The sequence below is a fragment of the Peromyscus leucopus genome, chromosome 17 (assembly GCF_004664715.2).
Source record: "Peromyscus leucopus breed LL Stock chromosome 17, UCI_PerLeu_2.1, whole genome shotgun sequence".
NCBI classification, from domain to species: Eukaryota; Metazoa; Chordata; class Mammalia; order Rodentia; family Cricetidae; genus Peromyscus; species Peromyscus leucopus.
Genome location: NC_051077.1, coordinates 25,358,940 through 25,382,080, shown reverse-complemented (window position 1 = coordinate 25,382,080; position 23,141 = coordinate 25,358,940). Strand labels below are relative to the sequence as shown.

Genomic DNA, 23,141 nt, shown 5'->3' with positions numbered 1-23,141 from the left:
GTTGTTATGGTTGGAAGTAGAAACAGCGGTAGAAAAACAGTGTGGTAATGTTTGGCAAAAAGTAAGAGCCAAGTGTTCATAATAGATAAAAAACTAATGGATCAAGGATTATATACCGTTTTTAAAATCTTGAACTAAGAAATCTTTGGAATATTTCAACCTTAAAGTGGGAAAAGTATGAAGGAATTTCTGTAATCCCAAACTCAAAATTTTTAGAGAAAATAATGACAAATTTTACACTAGCAAAAACAAAACAAGCCAGGCGGTGGTGGCGCACACCTTCCATCCCAGCACTTGGGAGGCAGAGGTAGGAAGATCAAGGCCACCCGGGTCTAAAAATCAAGTTCCAGGACAGCTAGAACTGTTACACAGAGAAACCTTGTCTCGAAAAACCGAAACCAAACCAAACCAAAACACCAGGCCCACTCTAACACTAAAAAGGTCAGTGGTGGAACATTCCCTAGCAAAGCCAAAGCTCTGGGCTCTATCCCCAGCACCTTCAACCAGCTAACTAACAAAAATCAAGGGGGAAACAACTGAAGTCATACCACACATAGGACAATTTCTCTAACGTAAAGAATTTCCAACAACGTAACAAGCGGATTATAGACTAGAATATAACTTCTATAAAATTAAGCATCTTAAAAACAGCAAATGGCGCTCAATTTAACTGTCAGGTAACAACTAAAATTAAGTAACAATTTTTATGCTTACAAAATGGGCAAATATCTATTTTGACAATATCCCATACTGGAAACAGGCATGGAAAAATGGCACTGTGTATGTAAGTAAAGACTGGTATAATAACTACGCTAAAGGACAATTTTACAGTATTTGTCAAAATACTATTTCTAGAATAAATGAAAATATTAAAATGCACAATAAGAAAACCAGACAACTCTAAGAGATGACCTATCAGACTTAGAAGGAATTTCATACAGAAAGAAGAGTGAGCTAGGGTCCCAGCTCAGTGGTAAAGTCAGGATAGCACACACACCACCTTGGTATCGACTCCCAGCATACACAGAAAAAAGCACAGCTATTTTTGCTAGTGAGTTTTTTTTCCACCTGCTTCTGACCTATAGATGTGTAAAGATCTAACGGCCTCTTCACTTTTTAGACAACAGCAAACAAACCAAGGTCTGAAATATATACATGAGGCTTCCAGTAAGGCTGCTGAGAGACAATGCTTTTAACATGTTTAGAAGATGTTTTCCTTACTGGACAATTGCTAAGGCACTACCTGCATCCGAGGTCCATTGTTAACACCCATGAAAGGGGTTTGAATTTTGTTTTTCTTGAGACTTAGGGAAAACAGAATGGGAGACAAGATTTGAAATCAGAGTCTTGTCTCTGATCCACTGAGCACGTCTTTAACTCATCTCTGTCCTGCCACAGTGTCTTACAGCCAGCAAAGCCAGGCAGCACCTTCACCACTGTCCAGAACCTCTGTACAGACCACCTCATTCACTAGGCAGTTTCCCCCTCCACACTACTGCAAGAACATTGATGAACTTTCCAAACCTACAAAGCCGTCCTTCGGATGACCACACAAAAGCCAGCAGGCTGCAGCCAACGGTCTCCTTCTGCTTTCCGTCTTTTCCTCTTTCATGAGAGCACTTCTGTTCTCACTCCTGCTCGTCTCACTCTCACCCACGCTTTAGAGTTAATTTTCAGGGGTGGGGTAGGGGGGTAGAATTTCATTTCCAGGTGCTCCCCCAAAAAGTTCTACCTGCTGCAGATTGTAAAAATTATAGATTGAAATAATTGTATTAGCTAGGCTGGTGGTGTAGGCTTATAATCCTAGCTACTCAGAGGCGGAGGCAGGGAAAACTACGAGTTCAAGACTAGCCTGAGTAACAGCGCAGCACTGTCTCAAGATTTAAAAACAGGAAGAAGCTAGGAATTCAGCTCTAGCCCGGCTAGCTTGGCTCTGAGCTTGATCCTTGGGGCCATACCTTCCACAAAAAAATTGTGTGAGTTACTCTGCTCGTTGTTATGACAAAACTAACAGAAAAGTTAAAAGAAGACAGTTTCAGAGATTCAAGATTTATATTGGAAGATAAATTTTGAGACTTAAAAAATGACAAACAGCTTTAATATGCCCTCACATTAGACAATTAGTACATTTCAAATGTTCGGTTGTGCACTTTGTATTCTATGCACTCTAGATTCTAATTATCGCTAATAAGTGTGAGAACTTAAGCTGATATTCCTAGCACCCATTTAAAAGCTGGGCATAGAGACACACATCTGCAACCCCAATACTAAAGATGGGTAGGAGATGGAGACAAGAGGATCCCTGGAGCTCACTGGCCAGCCTGCTTAGCCAGTTGATGAGCTCAAGGCTCAGGGAGAAATTCTGTTTCAAAACAGCAAGATAAGCAGTCAAGGAAGACATCCAATATCAACCTCTGCCCCCCCCACACATGCTCATGTACTTACATGTACAGATGCACAAACACACTAAAAAAGAAAATATATCTGGTGTCATTTTAATTTCTGATCTCTTACAACTTCTAAATTTAATCTCTGTTGCTATGAACCTTCATGGAAATGCATCTTGTTACTGGTCTTTTATAATGTGACAATTATTTTATGGGCTTTAATTTCATCTCCCATTTTTCTCCTTCCTTCCTGTGACCCTCCTTTTATCTTTCCAATGGAATCTAGGGCCTCACAGATCCAAAGCAAAACTGTATCTGAGGTGAATCACTAGATCATGGTATGTATCTAATAGAAAGAACGATCCAAAAGCAAAATCAATAACCCAATTTTATTCTATTGTCATTCCACAAAGCAAAACCAAGGCTCTATCAAAACACTGAGCCCAACTGGATTTCAGAATTCCTGTTTTCCCTCGTTATGAGTAGAGTAGTCTACAGTGATCTAGTATCACTGCATGTTGGATATATGTGGGCAACAATATTGTTATTTTAATTCACACTTCTTCGGTTAAGAGATGGTCTGAAGGAACCCAGCTGAAAAACCTCCTCTATACCTGAACTATTATATACTAAACTATGCAAGTTCTTGTGTGAGAGAAAGTGAATATACTTTTGCATATAGGATATAGGTGAATTCTTATGATCAGAGATGTGGCAGACTGTATTTTTTAAAATAGTCACTGCAAGATTTCCAGGGCACACTTCCCACAAACACATGCTTCTCTTAAATTCTGCCACACTAGTGAGAGATGAAGTCTATTTCTTCTTCATTTTCAGGCCGAATGTACTTAAAAGGCAGCGGAAATGATGCACATAACACCCACCGCTATAGCTAAACAGGCAGCACAGCTTCTGCTTGGCTGCTCTGACCTCTCTCCATGTGATATGCTGTAAGGAAACTCAGGCTGCCGTCAGTGTTAAGAGCCGAGAGCCTCCGCTAGAGTCTTGGAGTTTGGCTAACAAAAATTGCCAGACAAGAGAATTAAGTGAGTTTCCATATTATTCAATCACACTTTTTTTTTTTTTTGGTTTTTCGAGACATTTTCTGTGTAGTTTGCGCTTTTGATATTGGTAGCCAGCTGGTTGACTCACAGAGATCACTGCTCTGCTCGGAGTGTGGATTAAGGCGTGCGCACACCGGTCTCAATCACACTTCTTAAAGCCACACCAACTAATGAAAAAGTAGAACAAAATAGTTACCACTAGTACCTAACCCAACTATAGACTCATAAAGAGAAACATCTAAGTATGGTGGCACAGGCCTATAATTCTAGCTACCCAGGAGACCGAGACAGAGATCCTAACTTCAAGCTCTGCTGGTTACATTGCAAGTTCCAAGCAAATCTAGGTACCTGTCATGTGAGCCTATCTTAAAATAAAAGATTAAAATATGCTGGAGACGGCGCTCCGTGGCCCATGCTTGACACGCGCAAGGCCACAGGCTCAGGTCTCAGATCCCTAAGACACACACCCACACTTCACTATTTTAAGTACAAGTTCTAATATGATTTGTTATTCATGCTAATGCTTTACTCAGGAAATTATTTGAAGATAGTAAACCAAGATACTAGGAGACAACCTTAAAAAGAGATTTAGAAAAGCTAAGAAGCAAATAATCCACTATATGAAAACAGCAAAGGAAATGTCAAGAAGACAACAAAGGAAAGTTACTGAATGAGACTTGGGTGACAGAAATGAGGTGTAACTAACAAGGAAAGAAGTGGAGGAAAAACAACCAAACAACTAAACACAGAACTCAGAGATTGCCTGCCCGGTACGACATGAACAAAAATGGGATAAAAAACAAACACACTTGGCTCAGCAATGGCTACTACTTCAGAGTCAGGTAACAAACACACCAAATAGACTTCTGTAGAAATCATGATGTAATTTCACTGAGGAGAAGGGAAATTGTGTGACAGTTAAAAACCTCATCTACTATAGTAAGAGGTCTATAGGTAATAGCCAAAATGAAATTCAAGAATAGTACCATGTCTATTATCACAGAGGTGAGCGAATAAACAGCTACAAGAGAAATACACAGCAGCCTCTGAAAACTTTGGCCTTTTGGGCATGAAGGTGAGTATGTGGCAATCAGAAGGCTGTCTTTGATTTGAACATCAATTCCTTTAAACTATATTTTAATTATGATAAATGAAAATATGTGCTAGAGTTACATACTATAAATATACTTACTATGGAAATGCTGTTGAAGTAGGAGCTAAAACTGGAGGATTCTTCCAGAACTCATCCAAAAGACTTTGAATAATTTTTCCAAGATCTGAGTGCATGGTAAACTGAAAGTAACAGTAATACATAATGATAACCCCTCTCAAAACAGGATGACAGAATTGCATGGGAATAAATGTCATTTGAAATCTTAACGAGTGTTTGCAGCCGAGAATAAACAGAAGAAAGAGGGCAGGAGTGATGGCTCAGTGGGTAGGAGCATTTAATGTCTCCCAGAGGACCCAGGCTCAGTTCCTAGCACCTACATGGCAGCTCACAACCTCTCTAACTCCAGTTCTAGGTGATGTGACACTCTGCTCTGACCTCTGTGGGTGCTGCACACATGTGGTGCACTTACATGTAGGCACAACACTAGTACACATAAAATAAAAAAAAAATAAACAGAAAAGCAAAGAGCACTGTGTCAACATACTAACAATCCATGACTTACAACACTTTCTTATAGAATCAATACTATAAATATTTGGTAATTAAAAAATCAGGTTAAAAGTCTATTTAATCAATAATGGAGCTAAAATATTCTCATACTTCACACTTTACAATAATTTGATTATTCAGCAGTAAATACTAAGGGTATATTTAAGTTGCAATTTGTCACATTAATCAACCACATTGTATCCAAAACTTGCAAGTCATAGGCTTAAGTAGACAGTATTGTCTAAGGAAATGTTAAGATTACTAATTTCAAAATGAAAATTTCAGTACACTTAAGATTTCTAGAATAATAAAAATGTAATAAATGTGTTAGATCATTCTGAAATAAACTATAGCATATACATACATTGTTTACTAATGGAGAGGTAACATATAGTCCTTGATTATCCATTAAGTGATGTCTTATTGGTGGATAAACACTAATCACTGGTTTTTCCTGAGGAAACTGTGGCGGAAGTAATCTAGTAAAGGAATAACACACACACACAAAAACACAAACAAATGAAAAAAAAATACATCATGTGACCATAATCTTAAAACAAAGTTATTTAAAAGCAAATTAAACTTTCACATTGACTTATATGGATCAATTCTTTAGTATCAAGTGCTTTATCACAGATATTGAGCACACTGAAAATATATAAAAGGCTATGTTTTGGCACTAAGATAACACAGTAATTCAATACAATAAATTCTTTTTAATTTACAGAATAGTCTTTTTAGCATGTCAACTAACTGATTTCAAAGATAAAAGTTATAACTTGCTGAATAAAAATCTCAGCTAAAAATCAGATTATACACTTGTATCCAGAAAACCATGCAAAAAACCAAACTGGCTATTTAGTGGATGGTAGCTCTGGCTCTCTGTGTGTGTGTGCGTGTATGTTTCACCTGTGAAGTCCTGCCTAGAATGACAGCATGCATACACTACTCAAGAGAAAGGGGACAAGAAGCTAAGTAACTAAGACTGAACTACCATACTTGTCATTGGGTCTTTGTTTATCTAATTCCTAAAGGCTGTGCTAACACCTCTCCTCATACTCAAGGAAACTCATGTGGTTCCCAGAAAGAATAAAAATCTCATAAATCAAAAAAGTAAAAAATTTAACTGTTTTTTTTTTTTTTTTTTTTTTTTTTTGGCTTTTCAAGACAGGGTTTCCCTGTGTAGTTTTGGTACCTGTCCTGGATCTTGCTCTGTATACCAGGCTGGCCTCGAACTCACAGAGATCCATCCACCTGCCTCTGCCTCCCAAGTGCTGACATTAAAGGTGTGCGTCACTACCACCCAGCAAAATTTAACCTTTTCTAAGTACTACAAAGTTAAGATTAGTTTATAAAATATTTTAATAGAAGTTTATTAAATCCAGAACTCTGTTTTCTAAGTTTTGAAAAACTCAGAATATATTTCCCTTTAAGCTTTTCTACTCATATATTGGTTAAAGAAAGTACTTCTTGACAGCATTATCAAAAACTGGATTTTGTTGAACTTTCCTACCTATGTCTACCTGGACACTGGATGGGAAATAAAATGAATTCATTTATACAGCTAAAGGGTTTTTTGTTTGTTTGTTTTTATAGCTCAAGATTTTTAAATTAGTTTGTAGAAGAGGCAACAGCGGCCTTTGGAGCCAAACAATGAGTTTGTGTCCCAGCTATTTATTTATGAGTCTGTGATATAGCCTAATTTGTAAGGCTACCATTATGTAGATTCAGAAAGCTCATATTTGTCAAGTTAATGTGCTTTAGTGCTTGCCAGAACTATATATCTATCCTTAGATCTGTTCAGAACTAGTATTTAATAAGGCCTCCTATGTCCATGGGCTAAACAATAAGCCATAAAGATTTTATTTCACAGAACTGAGAACTATTTTATGTTACAGTTACTTTAAATAAGTTCATTTAAAGAGCATATGTCTGATATTAACTAAGATTCAAAACAAAAGTTAGTTCCTATTACATGAAATATAGATTGAATTCTATTCACACATTAGTACTGTCAGGCTATTAAGACATAAAGCAAAAATTAAAACCTAATACACAAAAAAAAGAAAAGAATTCTACTTACATATTAATGTTAATTGTCAGGTTGTTTACTGTGAATGGCAATCTGTATTCTACATCTTTTTGTATTTCAGCTATACTGTAAGAGAAAATTTAGAAAAGACATAAAAAGAGATCAATGCTATAAAATATAAAACTATTAATATCAAAACCAAATGTTAAATGCTATAACCTACTAAATGTTTTAATTTTAATCACAGCATTTGGATAGCTGGTATAACCTGTGTCTAGAGAGAAAATTACCATAGTTGGAAAGGCTTATCAAATATGCAGGCAATAATATTCTAAAATATCCAAAGGGTAAGGGAAGGATGCTGAAGAAAACATACAAGAAAAACTCACATTAATCTTAAGATTGATTTAATGTAATTCTATCCAATTTATCATTAGTAGAAGCAACTGCAAACCTTCTGGGTAATATAGGTCAACACGAATCTGATTTCTGGTGTCACTACCCAGGTTTACAGACAGCTGGGGAAATCTGGGTCTTAAGAGCTTAAACCAACAAGTCCCTATGAGTGTCTCTTGGGGTGGCAAGATAACAAATGGCTCCTGGCTGCTTTCCACCTTTCCTCTTCTTCCCCAAAGGAGCCTGTCTGTATTCTGGGTAGCCACTCTGTAGCCATACTCTTTCTTGAAAGTAGCTGTTGATAAAGACTTTATGTTCCAGCTAATAAAAATATAGTTAGTAGTGGGGTGGATTTCCAGGGAAGCAGCTTACAGTGGAATTGCCTTTCTTGCCTTCTTCCCTACTTCCTGTCTGGATGCCAGGCTTACACAGAAACAGTCACATAGAGGCTCCCTATGAATGGTTGGCAATGAAACAACTAGCTGGGGTCCTTGATAAGCATAAAATTGCCAGACTCTTGGTTTTTGTTTGCTTGTTTGTTTTGTTTTGTTTGAGACAAGTCTTACTATATGTAGCCTTGACTGACCTGGAACTCCCAATGTAGCCCAGGCTGGTCTTATCACAGAAGTCCATCTGCCTCTGCCTACCAAGTACTGGGATTAAGGACAAGTGTCACCATGCCTGGCTTAAGTTTCTTTTATGTGACAGCAAAATAAGCTTTTATCTTGTTTGAGTTACTACTTTGAGAGTCTTGATTAACGCTATCAGAGTTCCCAATATAAAGCCCTTATCACTGAACATCCTACAAGCAGTTTATCTTATTGACTGTAGTCATATTTACAACTAAAACATAAGAAATATGGAACTTTTGGGAGTTCACTTGAATTGTTAACATTCATAATTGTTATAAGGGGAACACACAAAGTAGTACTCATTAGTTGATTCAGTAGAAGACATTTAGTTATGAGTCTTTTGGATTACTTTATTTTCTGGCCTTTAATAAAAACCTAGCCTCTCAAATACGTAAATCTTGTGTACTTTAAAGGTTCCTAAGTGTTGCTATCTCAGATACTTTGCTATTGCTGTGAAGCACCAGCAGGGCCAAGTCAATTTACAAAAAGCACTTAAATGGGGTCTTGTTCATGGTTTCAGTGGGTTAGCCCTTGGCCATCATGGTGTGGAGTACAGCAGCAGGCAGGCATTAGCTTTAGCTGAGAGAGAGCTTACATCTGATTCACAGGTAGAAGGCAGAGAGAGAGAGAGAGACCGAGCTTGCCATGTGCCTTTGAAACCTCAAAGCCCTCCTCCAGTGACACACTTCCTACAAGGTCACACCTCCTAATTCTTCCAAAACAGTTCCACCAACTGGGGACCAAGCATGCACATGTGTGAGCCTATGGGAGCTATTCTCATTCAAACCACCACTGTTGGGATGGAGAATCCTAGATGTAAATAAGCTTTTCCCTCTAATACCCTATGGAATGAGGCTGTCACTGACAAGAAATAGCTAGGAAATTTTCTCCTTTTCTTTGACTTTTCTCTTTCAGTAGCATGTGTAGCACCTTCCTGCATTGTGAAAACTAACCATTAGGGATGAAGCTTCCAGGTCAGAATCAGCTTGATTTTTCCTTGTCCTATGACTCAAGTATATAGTGACTTCAGCAACAAGGACTGGGAGCCAGGGTGATGCAATGCTTTTCCTGATGACCTGATATATGGAGGAGGAATGTAGGTCCTTATCTAAAAACAGTAATATGCTTGGCCAGGGCCTTGGGAGAGCAGTAGCTTCTGATCCTAGGAACCTAACTCCTCCCCCAAAGGGGCTATGGTTATCAGTCCCAGGGCTATTGTGTGCTCAGTCTGTGACACACTTGAGATATCCTGAGTTTCTTTTGAACAACATTGCTGGATTAGCTTCCTGTTGACCTCATCCCACTGTATGATAGCTTTCTGCTGAATTTGTCCCATTCTTCCCCCTGCAGACTGTCTGTAAGATGCTATACTTCTTAATAAACTTGCTTGGCATAAGGCATCAGCTTATGCAAGACCTCTTGACCCCACCTTTCCTGTCTTCTTTATTTTTTCATCCCAGGTCCACCCTTCAAGAACCTACCACTGAAGAACAACAGCCTGCTGGTCCAGGCTGATAGGGTCTTACCATTAAATTATGGTTGGAGGAAAAAAGCAATCATCAACCTCACCCACCTGGGAACCCTGTGTGCTAAAAGGACTGGCTGGCAAGGCTTGTGCCCTGGTGCAGTAGCGGCACAAACACAATGGAAGAACTCACCACTTTCTGCTGGTATTTACAGCCCTCTCCACAACATGATACCCACACCCAGTACCACGACAGGGCCAAGAACCTGCAGCCAAGCAGGTCATAGGTCTAGGGAGAACAGCTAAATAACACAGAAGGAAGCTGACTCCTGGTGACTTAGTGTTCTTTGCACAGATTAATGCATCTCTCAAACTTCATCAGAAAAGCTTCTATTTGCAATACAACAGAGAATACAGAGACTAAGGAATGCTCAGCCCTAAATGGGATGTCTATATCAAATCCCCTCTGTCCAAGGCTCAGGATCATTGAAAGAAGAGTAAAAAAGACGGTAAGAGTCAGAGGTGGTTGATAAATAAATACACAGAAGCAATACCCCCAGACACGAAAAGGCAGCTGTACATATGAACTCACAGTAATTGTGACACCATGCACAAAGCACATCAAAGGTTAAGTCAGACCTAATACTAGCATGAAGAGGGGAGGTGGACACCAAGTCCCACCCCAGAGGAGGAACTACTGCCAATTATAGCGCTGGAAGAGGGAGAGTTAGTTTTAAGAGCGTCACCTCTTGGTCAACCCTGCTTTGGTGGAAGGCCACATATCCAAGAACATATAGCTAGCGCAAATTGGATTTGATGGGAAAAATAAAAAAAAAATAAAATAAAAAAGGAGAGCACAAAGTTGAATGGGTAGAGAAGGGGAGTGGGCCTGGATGTATAAAGGAAATAAATTGTATAGAACAAAATATACTGTATAGAACTCTCAAATATTAAAATAAGAAGAAGAAGAAAGAAGTAGCTAAGCTAGATTCAAACAGATAATCAAGATTTACATGATTTTTATGAAAGCTTCTCTTTGGGAACTGGATTTAGGCTGACGCTCTCCTCCTCTATATGAATGCCACATAATTAAGTGGCATTAAAACAAAGTCCAAACTTTCTTTATTCCTCTACATTACCAAGATGTCACTGCACAAGGAATGAATAGTGAAAGAATCTTCTATTAGTTCAAGTAGAGCATCTTAGTGACTGAAAGCAAGGCTTATTAAAGACAGACTCCTGAAATCAAATCCCACATATACCATTTTACTTGCAGTGGTGGTTTGAATAAGAATGGCTCCTACAGGCTCATATATTTGAATGCTTAGTTATGAAGACTAGAACTCTTTCGGAAGGACTAGGAAGTGTAGTATTATTTGAGCAGATGTGGCCTTATTGGAGAACGTGTGCCATTGGGGGTAGGATCTGAGGTTTCAAAAGTTCATTCTAGGCCCTGTTTTCTCACTTGGCCGTGTGGATCAGGATATAGCCTTCAGCTACTGCTCCAACACAATGCATGCTGCCATGATGATAAATGGACTAAACTCTGAAACTGTAAGCAAGCCTCCAATTAAACATTCTTTAGTAAGAGTTGCCTTGGTCATAAGTGTCTCTCCACAGCAATAGAACAGTGACAAAAATACTTGGAATTAGATCAAATACAAGTTCCTGAACCTTTTTTTTCCCTAATGAGAGATGGTTATATTAAAAGCATCCATCTGCCTTGTGATGTCGTATTAAGCAAGATCATATATGTAAAGGTTTCAGGAGATTACAAGGCAAATAACTGTTCAATGTGTTAAGTGCTATTTTTTTAAAAGCATTTAGAAAATTTACCTAAGTTGTACCTTCTCAGATTTGTGGTAATAAAATTTTAACTCACTAAGATTTGCAGTCACTGTCTGAACTTTTATTTTAAAAAATCATAGGAAACATATTAAAACACAAGCTGCCAAGGAAGGGAAGCAATCAATAGTCCTGCCCAGCTGTGACACTTATGAACCACAATAATGACCAGCATGACAAAATATCCATAAGGGTACAATCGTGGCATTCGTATCTTGGCACTAAACAACAGCTGTCCAATTAGACCTAAGGCCTGCTCAACACAAGGGAAACTAGGCCTGGTACTGGAAACCTGGCAACCCCCTGGGGTTAGTGATGCCACGACCTCTACTTTACTAAACCAAGATCATTCCTAATGGCACAATAAGTACTTACCTTTATACCCACACATAAGTGTAGCTCTCACGCCTCATCAAAGAAGACTCTCTTTACACAAACTGTTAGTGAAAACCGTAACTGGTCAAAATGCAGGGAACAAACGATCATTGGGTACCCTGCCCAAATGGAGACATCTACAACACTACTCCTGCACCTCAGGCTCAGGGGATGTCTCAGAAGTGGAAGCAGGGAGACTGTAAGAGCCAGAGAAGCAGAAAATCTGCTGTGAGCTTATGTCTCCTAGAAATGACAGAAAAGCTTCACTCATAAATGCTGTGACAAGAGGTTTAACAAGGACAACATGAGTAGACATGCATAGTAGAATATTATTTTAAGGTGTGTTACTTTTGTTTATGTTGCATTTGTTTAACTCTGTGAAGTTGTGTTACTATGCCTGTGTAAAACACCTGATGGTCTAATAAAGAGCTGAACGGTCAATAGCAAGGCAGGAGAAAGGATAGGTGGGGCTGGCAGGCAGAGAGTCTATATAGAAGGAGAAAACTGGGAGGAGGGATCTAAGATCTAGGAGCCAGAGAAGGAGGAGGACTCTAGGGGCCAGCCACCTACACAGCAAGCCAGGGAGTAAGATTTACAGAAGAGAACAGGAAAAGCCCAGAGGCAAAAGGAAGATGGGATAATTTAAAGTTAAGAAAAGCTGGCAAGAAACTAAGCCAAGCTAAGGCCAGGCATTCAGAAGTAAAAATAAGCCTCTGTGTGCGAATTTACTTGGGAGCTGGGTGGCAGGCCCCTCAAAAGAGCAAAAACAAACAACAACAGACATGCTAATGTAGAAAAGGGAAAACTCACAGGGTCCCACATCTAGACAAAGAGCTAAAGGCAACCAAGGACCACTGAGATCAGGAGAATTAGTTTTCACCAGGGATGAGCTCCTTAACTGGTTACCCCAAACCAAGTGATCAACCCTGAAATCTCACACACACACACACACACACACACACACACACACACACACAAAATGGACTCACAGGGTGTATTCACATATTTATGCACAAATGTGTGCATATTATTATGTGACAATTGAAAGAGTGAAAGGCAGGAGCATGGGAAGGGCCAGGAGGAGAAAAGTAAAGGGAGGAAATGATGCAAAAAAATTCCAATTGAGGAATCATTTCTCCCACTATTCAATCTAAGCATTTATTAGAATTTTTGAAAAACTGCCTTTGTAACAAGGTATAGACCATAACAGAAAGTGATACTTACGTTATTAATGAGAATTAAACATAACGTGTTAATCAAGACAAATAGTAATGCATATTCCTAGATGCATTCTATAAAACAGCAGGTAGATATCTAATTACTCTACTTAATTAAACAAGACCAGGCTGGCCTTGAACTCACAGAGATCTACCCTGACTCTGCTTCCCAAGTGCTGGGATTAAAGGTGCGCACCAACACTCTTGGCTCACATTTGCTAGTCTAATAATTCTATTCTCAATGGAAAAATTCAGTTAAGAGATTATATTAGCAACTTAGGACCTTATCACTAAGGCAATTACTACTATAACCTTTTAATACCTTCTACATTTACATCCTTCTTTATGACAAAACTATAATTACACTGTATAGTTTTTATAACTTACTTTTCCTCACTCAATAATTCATTGTGATAATCTAAATTCACATTAGTGGAAATGTTACTTTATTATTTTAATGGCTGCATAATATTCTAATACATGATTATTTATTCTATTGGCCATTTGTATTTTTTGGTTTTAGTTTTTGTTTTTTTTTTTTTTTTTTTTTTCCGAGACAGGGTTTCTCTGTGTAGCTTTGCACCTTTCTTGGAACTCACTTGGTAGCCCAGGCTGGCCTCGAACTCACAAAGATCCGCCTGCCTCTGCCTCTGCCTCCCGAGTGCTGGGATTAAAGGCATGCGCCACCACCGCCCAGCCATTTATATTTTTTAATGTTAATATAAAACATTCTATAATAAGCATTCTCTTTTTTTGTTTGTTTGTTTTTTGAGACAGGGTTTCTCTGTGTAGCTTTGCGCCTTTCCTGGAACTCACTTTGTAGACCAGGCTGGCCTCGAACTCACAGAGATCCACCCGGCTCTGCCTCCCAAGTGCTGGGATTAAAGGCATGTGCCACCACTGCCCGGCCACATTCTCATAACTACCTTCAGAATGACAGTCATACTAGGTATAATGTGCTGGGGATCAAACCCAGGGTCTTGCATTTATTAGACAGTGCCCTACTATTAAAGTTTTACTTCAGTGTTTCTAAATCTTTGAAGCTATATAAATCTAGAACAGTGGTTCTCAACCTTCCTAATGCCTCAAGTCTTTAATACAGTTCCTTAGGTTGCAGTGACCCCCTAACCATAAATTATTTTCATTGCTACTACATAACTGTAATTTTGCTACTGTTATGAATCATAATGTAAATATCTGGTATGCATCCTCTGTGAAAGGGTCATTCAGTCCCAAAGGGATTGTGACCCACACCTTGAGAACTGCTGATCTAGACTATAAAGAGAGATGGGAGAGATGGTTTAACAGTTAAGAGCACTTCTTCCTTCTGTAGAGGACCTAAGTTCAGTTCCCAGCACCCACATGGCAGCTCACAGCTATCTGTAACTCCAGATCCAGAAGAGCCAGTGCCTTCTTCTCACCTTGAGCACCATGCACACACATGATGCACTTACATGCGTGCAGGCAAAACACTCATACACATAAATCTAAAAATTTCAAACTTCTGTTAATCAGAATATAGAATTAATTAATTGGCCTCACATTTTTGGTAGTCCCCAAAATTTGAATCCAAAACTCATATCAGTTATGGTTAAAAGTTACCTTTAAAAAATAAACCATATTTAATGTTTGGCTTCTGCTTATGTCTATGCTATGTCTTATGACATATATGGCTATGTCTTTGAAGGAGCACACAGCTTCAAGATGAAAATGCCTTGTATATTCCCACAGTACTTGGTAATTCAGATCATCATTCATAGGTAAACCTGTCAAAGGACTCACACAATCTTCCTTTCTTAACTAAATCTCTAAAACACACCAAAAGATTTCTAAAAAGTTAATCAGTACAGCACTGAAAAGCAAATCCTACCATAAGCAGACAAGAAAATCTGAGGACGCCTGCAAGACAGAAGATGAAAGGCAGGCAGTAGTGTGCAACTGTGATCTAAGCACTGGGGACTCAGAAGCAGGAGCATCACCAGTCAAGGCCAGCCCTTGACTAAATAGTGAGCCCCAGGCCAGATGGCTTCACAGTGAGACTCTTAAAGGATAAGAGATGAGATTCAGTTGCAAGGACAGAAACAGAAAGTACCTTCATCCCCAAGCACATGACCAATGCAAAGTGAAGAGCAGTGTAAGGGTCCTCCAAGCCCTAGAACCAGCCAATGCAAAACAAGACTGTGCAGGGAGAGGGAAGGTCTTTTCTCTTTTCCGGCTTGTTCTGAGGTAAACAACAGATAACTGCATTGAGAATTAACATAGTGAGATAGACTTCAAGAAACTGAAGATTTAAAATGGCAGCGCTGCAGGAAGTTACTGACTCTTGCCTTGCATAGAACTAGGTATTCTTTTCCTTTCATTACACAGGCAGGTTATAGAACACAGATAAAGTAACCACAAACACAGAAAGAAGTCACAAAAACAGAAATAAGAACATTAAAAAGCTTTCAAAAAATAAATAAAACTATTAGAAGACAGGCACCCAACTCAACAAACACAAAAGAAAAAAAGAAAAACCCTCAAGAAAATAGCAAATAGGAGACTTCAAATTTGTATGATTGATATCTTCAAAAGAACAAATCAATAAGCACATACATGCATCTGCATATATATGTAGTTGATATGAAAATGAAAAACCAAGAAACTGAAAATTTAAAATAAATAGCTCAAATAAATGGTGTGTGCTATTTGGAAAATACTTCAGCCTAAATCAGTCTGTTGGAGAACACTGATGTAAGAAATTCTAATGTAAACTGCTTGCTTTTGTTTGTTTTCAAGAGCCGTGTGACATGTAGCACTTATTTCCTATCTTCTCAGCAGTGTTCTAAAGGACAGACAGGATAATGGCCAAGAATATGGGAAGAGCTGTAAAAACACAGAAGAAACCCGGAGAACAGAGGGGGAAAACATCATCCAAAGTACATTTAAAAGTCAACTGAGACCTAGCAAAACTGGGAATAGAGAATCCGGAAACATACTCTTGAAAAAGCTTCAGATGTAAAATAAAGCAGGATACCTGCTACAGTTTGGGCCTAAAATGTTCTCCAGAGGCCTATGTGACAAAGGCTTAGTCCCACGTTGGTACTGCCGGAAAAGAGTGACGCTTACAAGGAGGCCCAGTAAGTGAGGGATTTACGTTCCTAGAAGCATGCCCCTTAAAGAGGATTATAGAGCCAGTCTCTTATTTTAAACTTGCTGTCCAGTCAACAGTTGTGCAACATGTTGTGACATGCTGTGCCATGATGTGCTGCCTCAACACAGGCCACACGACAGGAAGAACTAGTCAGAGATGGAAACCTCTGATTGTCCTGTCCTGGTGAAGAGCACCTGGACTTATTTTTTAAATGAGGTTAATTTCTTTAACAACTTGAGTTGTTAGAATCTATTCACAAAGTATTTTTTTAAATCATAACATGCTTTATTACACCATACGCTCTACAATTATAGCTTTTAATTCCTTCTGATAGACTGTGCACTCAATGGATCAAACTTAGTTATGGCATTGTTCAACACACATAATCTTAGTTTACTACTGCATAACTCAAAGACCATTTATGGAGCCAAAATACTGCATTTTGTAGAATTCTCTAGTTTCAACAGACCAAGGCATAGCAGATTCTTATACGCGTGCGTGTGCGTGTGTGTGCATGTGTGTGTATGTATGTGTGTATGTGTGTGTGTTATATGTGTATGCATAGGTGTGTAGGTAGAGGTCAGAGGAGGATTTGGGGCATCCTGCTCTAATACTCTCCCTTGAGACAGGCTTTTTTACTGAATCTGGAGATAGACTGCTGGTCAGAAAACCCCAGTGAGTCTCCAGCCTCTGCCTCCTATGGTTATAGGCACACATGTGACAACACATGCTTTTTTAGAAGTGGGTGCTAAAATCTGAACATGATTCTTCATGCTTATGCAGCAAGGCTTCTGACCTACACTGCCTCATCTCCTCTTCCGTCCTATAGAACTCTTTATTGCAACAAGTTAATCTCAAATGCCCATAGTAGCTAGATAATGCATGTGAATATACAGTTGTTTGTACAACAGAGGATGGTGAACTGGAAAGTGGGCCTCCCAGCACAGAGGACAGGTACTCTAGCTTGAAGCAAATGTGGCTATACAGAAATTACTGCCAGGTCTTTACAAATATTCCTATTTTAAAAAGAAATGTTAGAGGAATCATGATGGGGATGGGGTAGGCCTTATGTTTAGTTATGCTGCTCTAAAAAAAATAAAGTCTATTAAAAGAAAAGTGGAGATTTGGATATTTTAACATAAAACCCCAACTTTAAACACTGAATATGAACTCTTTTATAAAAATAACAATAAGTTCAAAAGACAATATACATATCCCCTCATTACAAGTTTGTTAGGGTTTAGTGTTTGTGAGTCTTATGAACTGAGTAAAACCTACAGAAAGACTTACCCAGAGAGTTGAAGGGTGAAAGCCTTACACTATGAACAAAGAATAAAGCTTAAAGCTGTGAGTCAAGAACTACTCAAAAGCTTACTCTCAGGGAAAGCTATATGGGTAAAGGTTTGAATAATCAAAAAGAACTCTGTGATCCATGGAATGGTAGCAAAACAGAGTACCAAAGGATGTTTTAAAGACTGCTATAGTTTTGTTACAGGTTTAGATCTTGAATGTTTGCCAAAGGTCCATGAGCTGAAAGCTTGGATCATAGCTGTGGTACTGCTTGGGAGGTAAGAGAACCTTTAGGAGGAGGCCTAACAGAAGGAAGCTGGGTAACCAAGCATGCACTTGAAGGAGATATTTGGGCTCTGGTCTCTCCTCTCTCTCTGCCGCCTAGCTGTCATAGCAGAAGTAATTTCCTCTGCCATGCACTACTTCCATGATGTATTGCCTAGCCGTAGGCTGAAAAGCTCAGCAAGAGTGCCAACCACTGCTTAAGCCTCTGAACTTGTGAAATCAAATCAGTCTTCCCTCTTTTTGTGGTGTTTGGGTACACAGTATGTACATGTATATGAAAGGGAACCTCTAATATTGTTCCTCAGGATAGCAGCATACAAGCTTCCTGAAGAGGCTGACTAGCCAGTGAAGCACAGGGATCCTCCTGATCTCACATCCCTAACACTGGGATTATGTAGGAATCACTGTGCCCAGCCTTTTTATAGGGGTCCCAGGGATTGAACTCAAGTCTATTATCAACTGAGCTACCTCCTACACACCTTTCCATTTTATAGGTCTGTTATCTCAGGTGCTTTCTCAGTGATGAAAGGCTGACCTACACAGACACTGTTATTTTTAAGAGCAAGAATAAAATATCAATGGCCATTTATAGAATATTTACTGTTTGTTAAACAATACTGGAGATTCTTTAGCATCCCTGGACTTCACTAAACCCTTCTAAATAGGACACTTCACTTATGAGTTAGCTAACTCTCCTGAACAGACTTGTTTTCTACATGGACAGTCAGATGGAGGCCTGCCAAAGACAAGCGAGTTACAGGTAGGGTTGTGAAAGATGCATAAACAATAAGTTGGACAGAAGCATTGAGATCAGCAGTTATCAACCTCTGGGTCATGACCCCTTTGGCAAACCTCTCTTTCCCAAAATACAATTCATCACAGTAGCAAAATTAGTTATGAAGTAGCAATGAAAAAATTTTACAGTTGGGGGGTCACCACAACATGAAGTACTGTATTAAAGAGTTGCAGCATTAGGAAGCTTGAGAACCACTGCTCTAAATTAAGAAGCAATGGTTTGAGGCACACTGAGAGAGCAAAAAAGAAGTATACTTTGTTATATGCCTATGAGCCAGTTAATGTTTCTATTATTCAAATACCAAAAAAACCTGAGAGAGAGCTAGGGATGTAACTCAGTGGTAGAGCACTTGCCTCCCATGCTCAAGGCTCTGGCTTCCATCTCCTAAATCTCTCCAGCACCTGCCCATCTCCCAGATTTCACATAAGAATCATAATTCTTAGCTTTACAGGCAGAAAATGGGAAAATGGAAGAACTGAAAGTTTTATCAAGAGATTGTGCAGCTAGCATGTGTTAGAACCAGAACTGGAATCCAAGACAGTTTCATTACAAAGCTTCTATTCCTTTGTGCTCCCCATACAGGTCTACAATGCTTATATTCACTGTTTTCTGCCTTTAAGAATGTCATTACACTGAGGAGCTGGAAATCAACTGACTTTCTTGGTTGAGTGGAGCAGAAAGAGATAGGCAATCAATTCTTTCAGTTGCCTGGCCATAAAGGCATATATAGATGACAGGTCACCCAAGCTTGTATGGGCAGTTAATGACCTATCTGTATCTTCTAACTTCTTAGCTCAAAGATTCTTTTGTAGGGAGTCTACTAGCTGTACAACAATACAAAAGAAACACACAATTCTGATGTATGTCATCACAACCAACTTAAGACTCTTGTTGAATATGCAAATAAAACATCACTCCATTACTATATAATTATTATTAAAATGAATTCAGAAGCCTTTTACCTGGGAGATCCAGGTAAAGGTAATAAAGATGGCTTATTACTTGTATAGCTTTAGATTTACATAGTTAATTGTAAATAATAATTACCACTTGAAACAGAGCTCTAGGTTGTTTTAGAGATAAAGAAATTAATAAAGAGGTTAACTAACCTCTTTATTAGTTAGTTAGTTACTAAGAAAAGAGAGATCTGGTTAGAACAGTCACTGTTATCCATCTGTAGTATTTTCTAACTGGGGTGAAATTCTATTAAACAGCCTCACTTCTGGAAACTAAGCATTAGCTGGGTTAGTGAGGATAATCACAAACACAAGTTACTGAAAAGCAGGGCAAAGTCACTTTACTAGTGAGGAACCATTCATCTTAACTCTTAAGACTTAGACACTAAGTATGACAGAGGAAAGGAACCTCACTCCAGAGTTCACTAATTTAGCAGGCAGGAAAATGTCCTTCTATTGTACCACACTGTCAGCCCTCAATCATGACCCAAATGAACACAATAATATCTAAAACAAGAAGTGCTTTTCCCTCCCCTTTGTTTTTCTTCCCAGACAGCTCTTTATATAATTGAGAAAACCTGGGCTTTCCCTCCAACTTCTATTTACCAAGATGAAGTCAAGAGTCCTACTTCTGGCATGGTGATGTGCACCTTAAGCCTTAATCCAGCACTGTGGAAGCAGAAGCAGATGGCTCCTGTGAGTTCACAAAAAGGAAAAAAGTGATGAAGAGGAAGAGGAGGAGGAGGAGGAGGAGTCTTCCTCCTGACAAAGAGGTGAGGGTGTGAGTTGAGGCCATCATCACTGATTTACATCTCCTGGGTTGAAATCACCTCTACTAAATCTGTGTCCTACAGATTATAAAACAGAACAAAAACAGGTGTTCTTTAAAGAATTTAGAGGACATAGATCTGGACAGGAAAGCAAGTGTCTTCTGAAGTAAACTTCTGAAGAATTTGTTTTCCTACATATGAACTCCTAAGTTTTAGTGGTTGACTGAATGGTGTGATTACTGCTATTTAGAAGATTAGTTCTTGAGTCCAGTCTATATAATTTCCACTTTTCATTTTCATAACATCCATTGTGCTTTGGTTAAACACTTTGTCTTCTAGGACAGTTCCACACTTGTTCCTGCCAGGCAACACTGATAAAAGAAAATAGACATAAAATTCACCTAACATTTTAGGGAAGTTAAGACTTTGTTAAAGTAGTTACAAGATTCTTAAATGTTTAGAATTATTCATATCTAATTTGGAAGTTTGAAATATTTCAATTAAATAAAATCTCAAGAACTTAAAAGATGTGTAGATAATGTCATATGTCCAAATTTTCTAGTTCAAAGATTAGTGCACAAAATAGTTTGTGCATCCGTTTAAGGATACTGACTGATCCTCTTAAACCAACTCCAGAACTCCTTCAATGAACAATTACAGTTTTATTACTTCTATTTGGGACCAAAGTACAAACTTCAGATCACTTTCCTCATTTACTAGCCTTAGCAGTAAGAGTTCTAATGTCTCAAAAGCTCCACCTCAACTTCCAACCACAAAAAAACACCAGCCTTATGAACAGGAAAGAATAAAGGCTAACAAATGATTCCACCAGTATTTCTGCAATAGGAACACTAACAGTCTACAGTTTTCCAAAGTGACATTCTATGGGGAAAACCTTTGTCGTGTTTCTTAAAAGGTAGTCAGCTTATTTTATAATACCTTGAAAGTGTAGCTCTTGAAGGTTAACAAAAACAAAACATTCAGAGAAAGACTGAAATGTCAGAAACTGACACTTGAGTGTGCTGAGTACATTGAACTAAGGAAGATTTGAAGCTTCCAGAGGCAGTCTCCTTCTGTTTTCTTACCTCTTGTCCCATCTTTTCCTCTCAAAGTAGTCATAGAAACAAAAATTCCTTTTCCCCAAGAATGATAAAAGAAACCCTAACTGGAAAGGCCACTCCTTTCTTAGAAAATACTCTTTCTAGAGAGTTCTGTCCCAGTTGCAGGATAGAAGGAATGCTACACAGAGGTAGAGATAAGAACAGGAAGAAAGGCACCCTGTATGGTGGCGCACACCTTTAATCCCAACACTTGGGAGGCTAAGGCAGGCAGATCTCTGAGTTCAAGGACAGCCTGGTCTACAGAGGAAGTTTAAAATGACTGGAGATTATAATTTACTTGCTTGGGGAAAAAAAAAACTGATGTGTAAAGATAAAAATAACCCCTGATGGTGTGTTCAATAACTCAGTTATTATCTCATGGATGTGTATCTATATATTATATAACACATTAAAAATCATATTACATATTATAATGTGTATAATGTGACAAAGTTTTTGAAAGGCTAGAGTTTAACCACATAGGCCTCTATACATAAACTGTGGACCTATTAATTGTAAAACTCATATATCATAAGGTAATTCTGATATTTGAAAACCCTTAGCGGCCATGGACATATATCTAACAGAAAAGGCTGCAGCAAATGATTTTACAGGAAAAAAAAAAAGTCGAAATAACCAGAATTCTTGTATTTCTATTCTGACTACGATAACATAAACAAACTCAAAAGACAACGACTAATCCAGGCAATGTATGTCAATTACTAAATGTGGAGCCCAAGTCAAGAAAATGAGAGGTAAACAAGACTCTTAACAGTTGCAAGTCAGAGGTTATTAGAACAGGGTGAGTTTTAATTTACAAACTCAAAAGGATTATCACCACCAAGACAGAGTTAACTGATCAAAACACTGGCTTCCCTTTCCTTTGGTGTTCCAAGAGTTTGATTTTTCACTTTGTGAAACTTGGGGATTATCCTTCCCAACTGTCTCTAGCCAAGTGTTAGCATGTTAACAATTCAAAAGCAATGCTACAAGGAAATATTAGCGTTGAGAGCGAGACATACTAAATACAGATCAAGAGAGATGATTGCGTGGTGTCAGTAGAGGCGAGCAAGTCAGGAGACGAGCTGAGCCGTGGTGAGGCACCAGGGACACACTCTGGGGAACCCCCAGGCAGGACCATCAACAGGAGGCAGCTGGCGGAGCGGCCTGCGGAGCGGCCCGGGTGTTTGCAGGCAGCCCTCCCGCCCGCCCTCCTTTTCCCCCTCCCCGGGGTCAAAGCCACCAGTCACCTGGCATGGGAGTTCCGGAGCGACTCGATCAGCCGCTGCTTCTGCTGCTGGAGACTGGTGAGGCCGGCGGGGGACCCGGCGGCGGCGGAGGAGGACGCGCTCTTGGCCAGGGGAAAGAGCCAGCTCATCCTCCTCGGGTCCCGGCCCGAGGCCCGGGAAGGTTCAGGCCTGCTCCTCTCCTCGCTTAGTCTAAGCCTTGCCCCGGCGACCGAGCACGGCCGGCCGGCACGCACGCCGCGCCTTCTCCTTCCTATACGCCGCGCTCGCGAGTCCCCGGCTCCGGCGGGCGGGACGAGCTTCCAACGGCGAGCAGCCGGGAAAAAAAAAAAAAAAAAAAGACGACTCGCCCAAGTGGACGGGGCCCCTCTGGTCCGCTCGCGTCCCACGGCAGCCCGTCCGTCACTTAGGCCCGCCGCTCGCCCGGAGCTTCCCCCGGCCCGGGGCGTCCGTCACCTGCCGCCCGCCTCCCGAGCGCCCCGCCCCCT

General features: G+C 39.5%; 1 protein-coding gene across 2 annotated transcripts in view; it reads right to left on the bottom strand.

The window, feature by feature from the left end:
- Positions 1-23,125, bottom strand: part of Vps37a (VPS37A subunit of ESCRT-I) — a 43,683-nt gene extending 20,558 nt beyond the window's left edge. For both annotated transcript variants that reach the window (XM_028872356.2, XM_028872357.2), the window contains exons 1-4: positions 22,657-23,125; positions 7,198-7,272; positions 5,479-5,593; positions 4,644-4,744 (exon numbers count right to left, since the gene is read on the bottom strand). In XM_028872356.2, the coding sequence (XP_028728189.1) occupies positions 4,644-4,744; positions 5,479-5,593; positions 7,198-7,272; positions 22,657-22,784 (419 nt within the window). In that variant the 5' untranslated portion in view covers positions 22,785-23,125. The remainder of the gene's footprint in view (positions 1-4,643; positions 4,745-5,478; positions 5,594-7,197; positions 7,273-22,656) is intronic.
- Between the last annotated feature and the right edge of the window lie 16 nt (positions 23,126-23,141).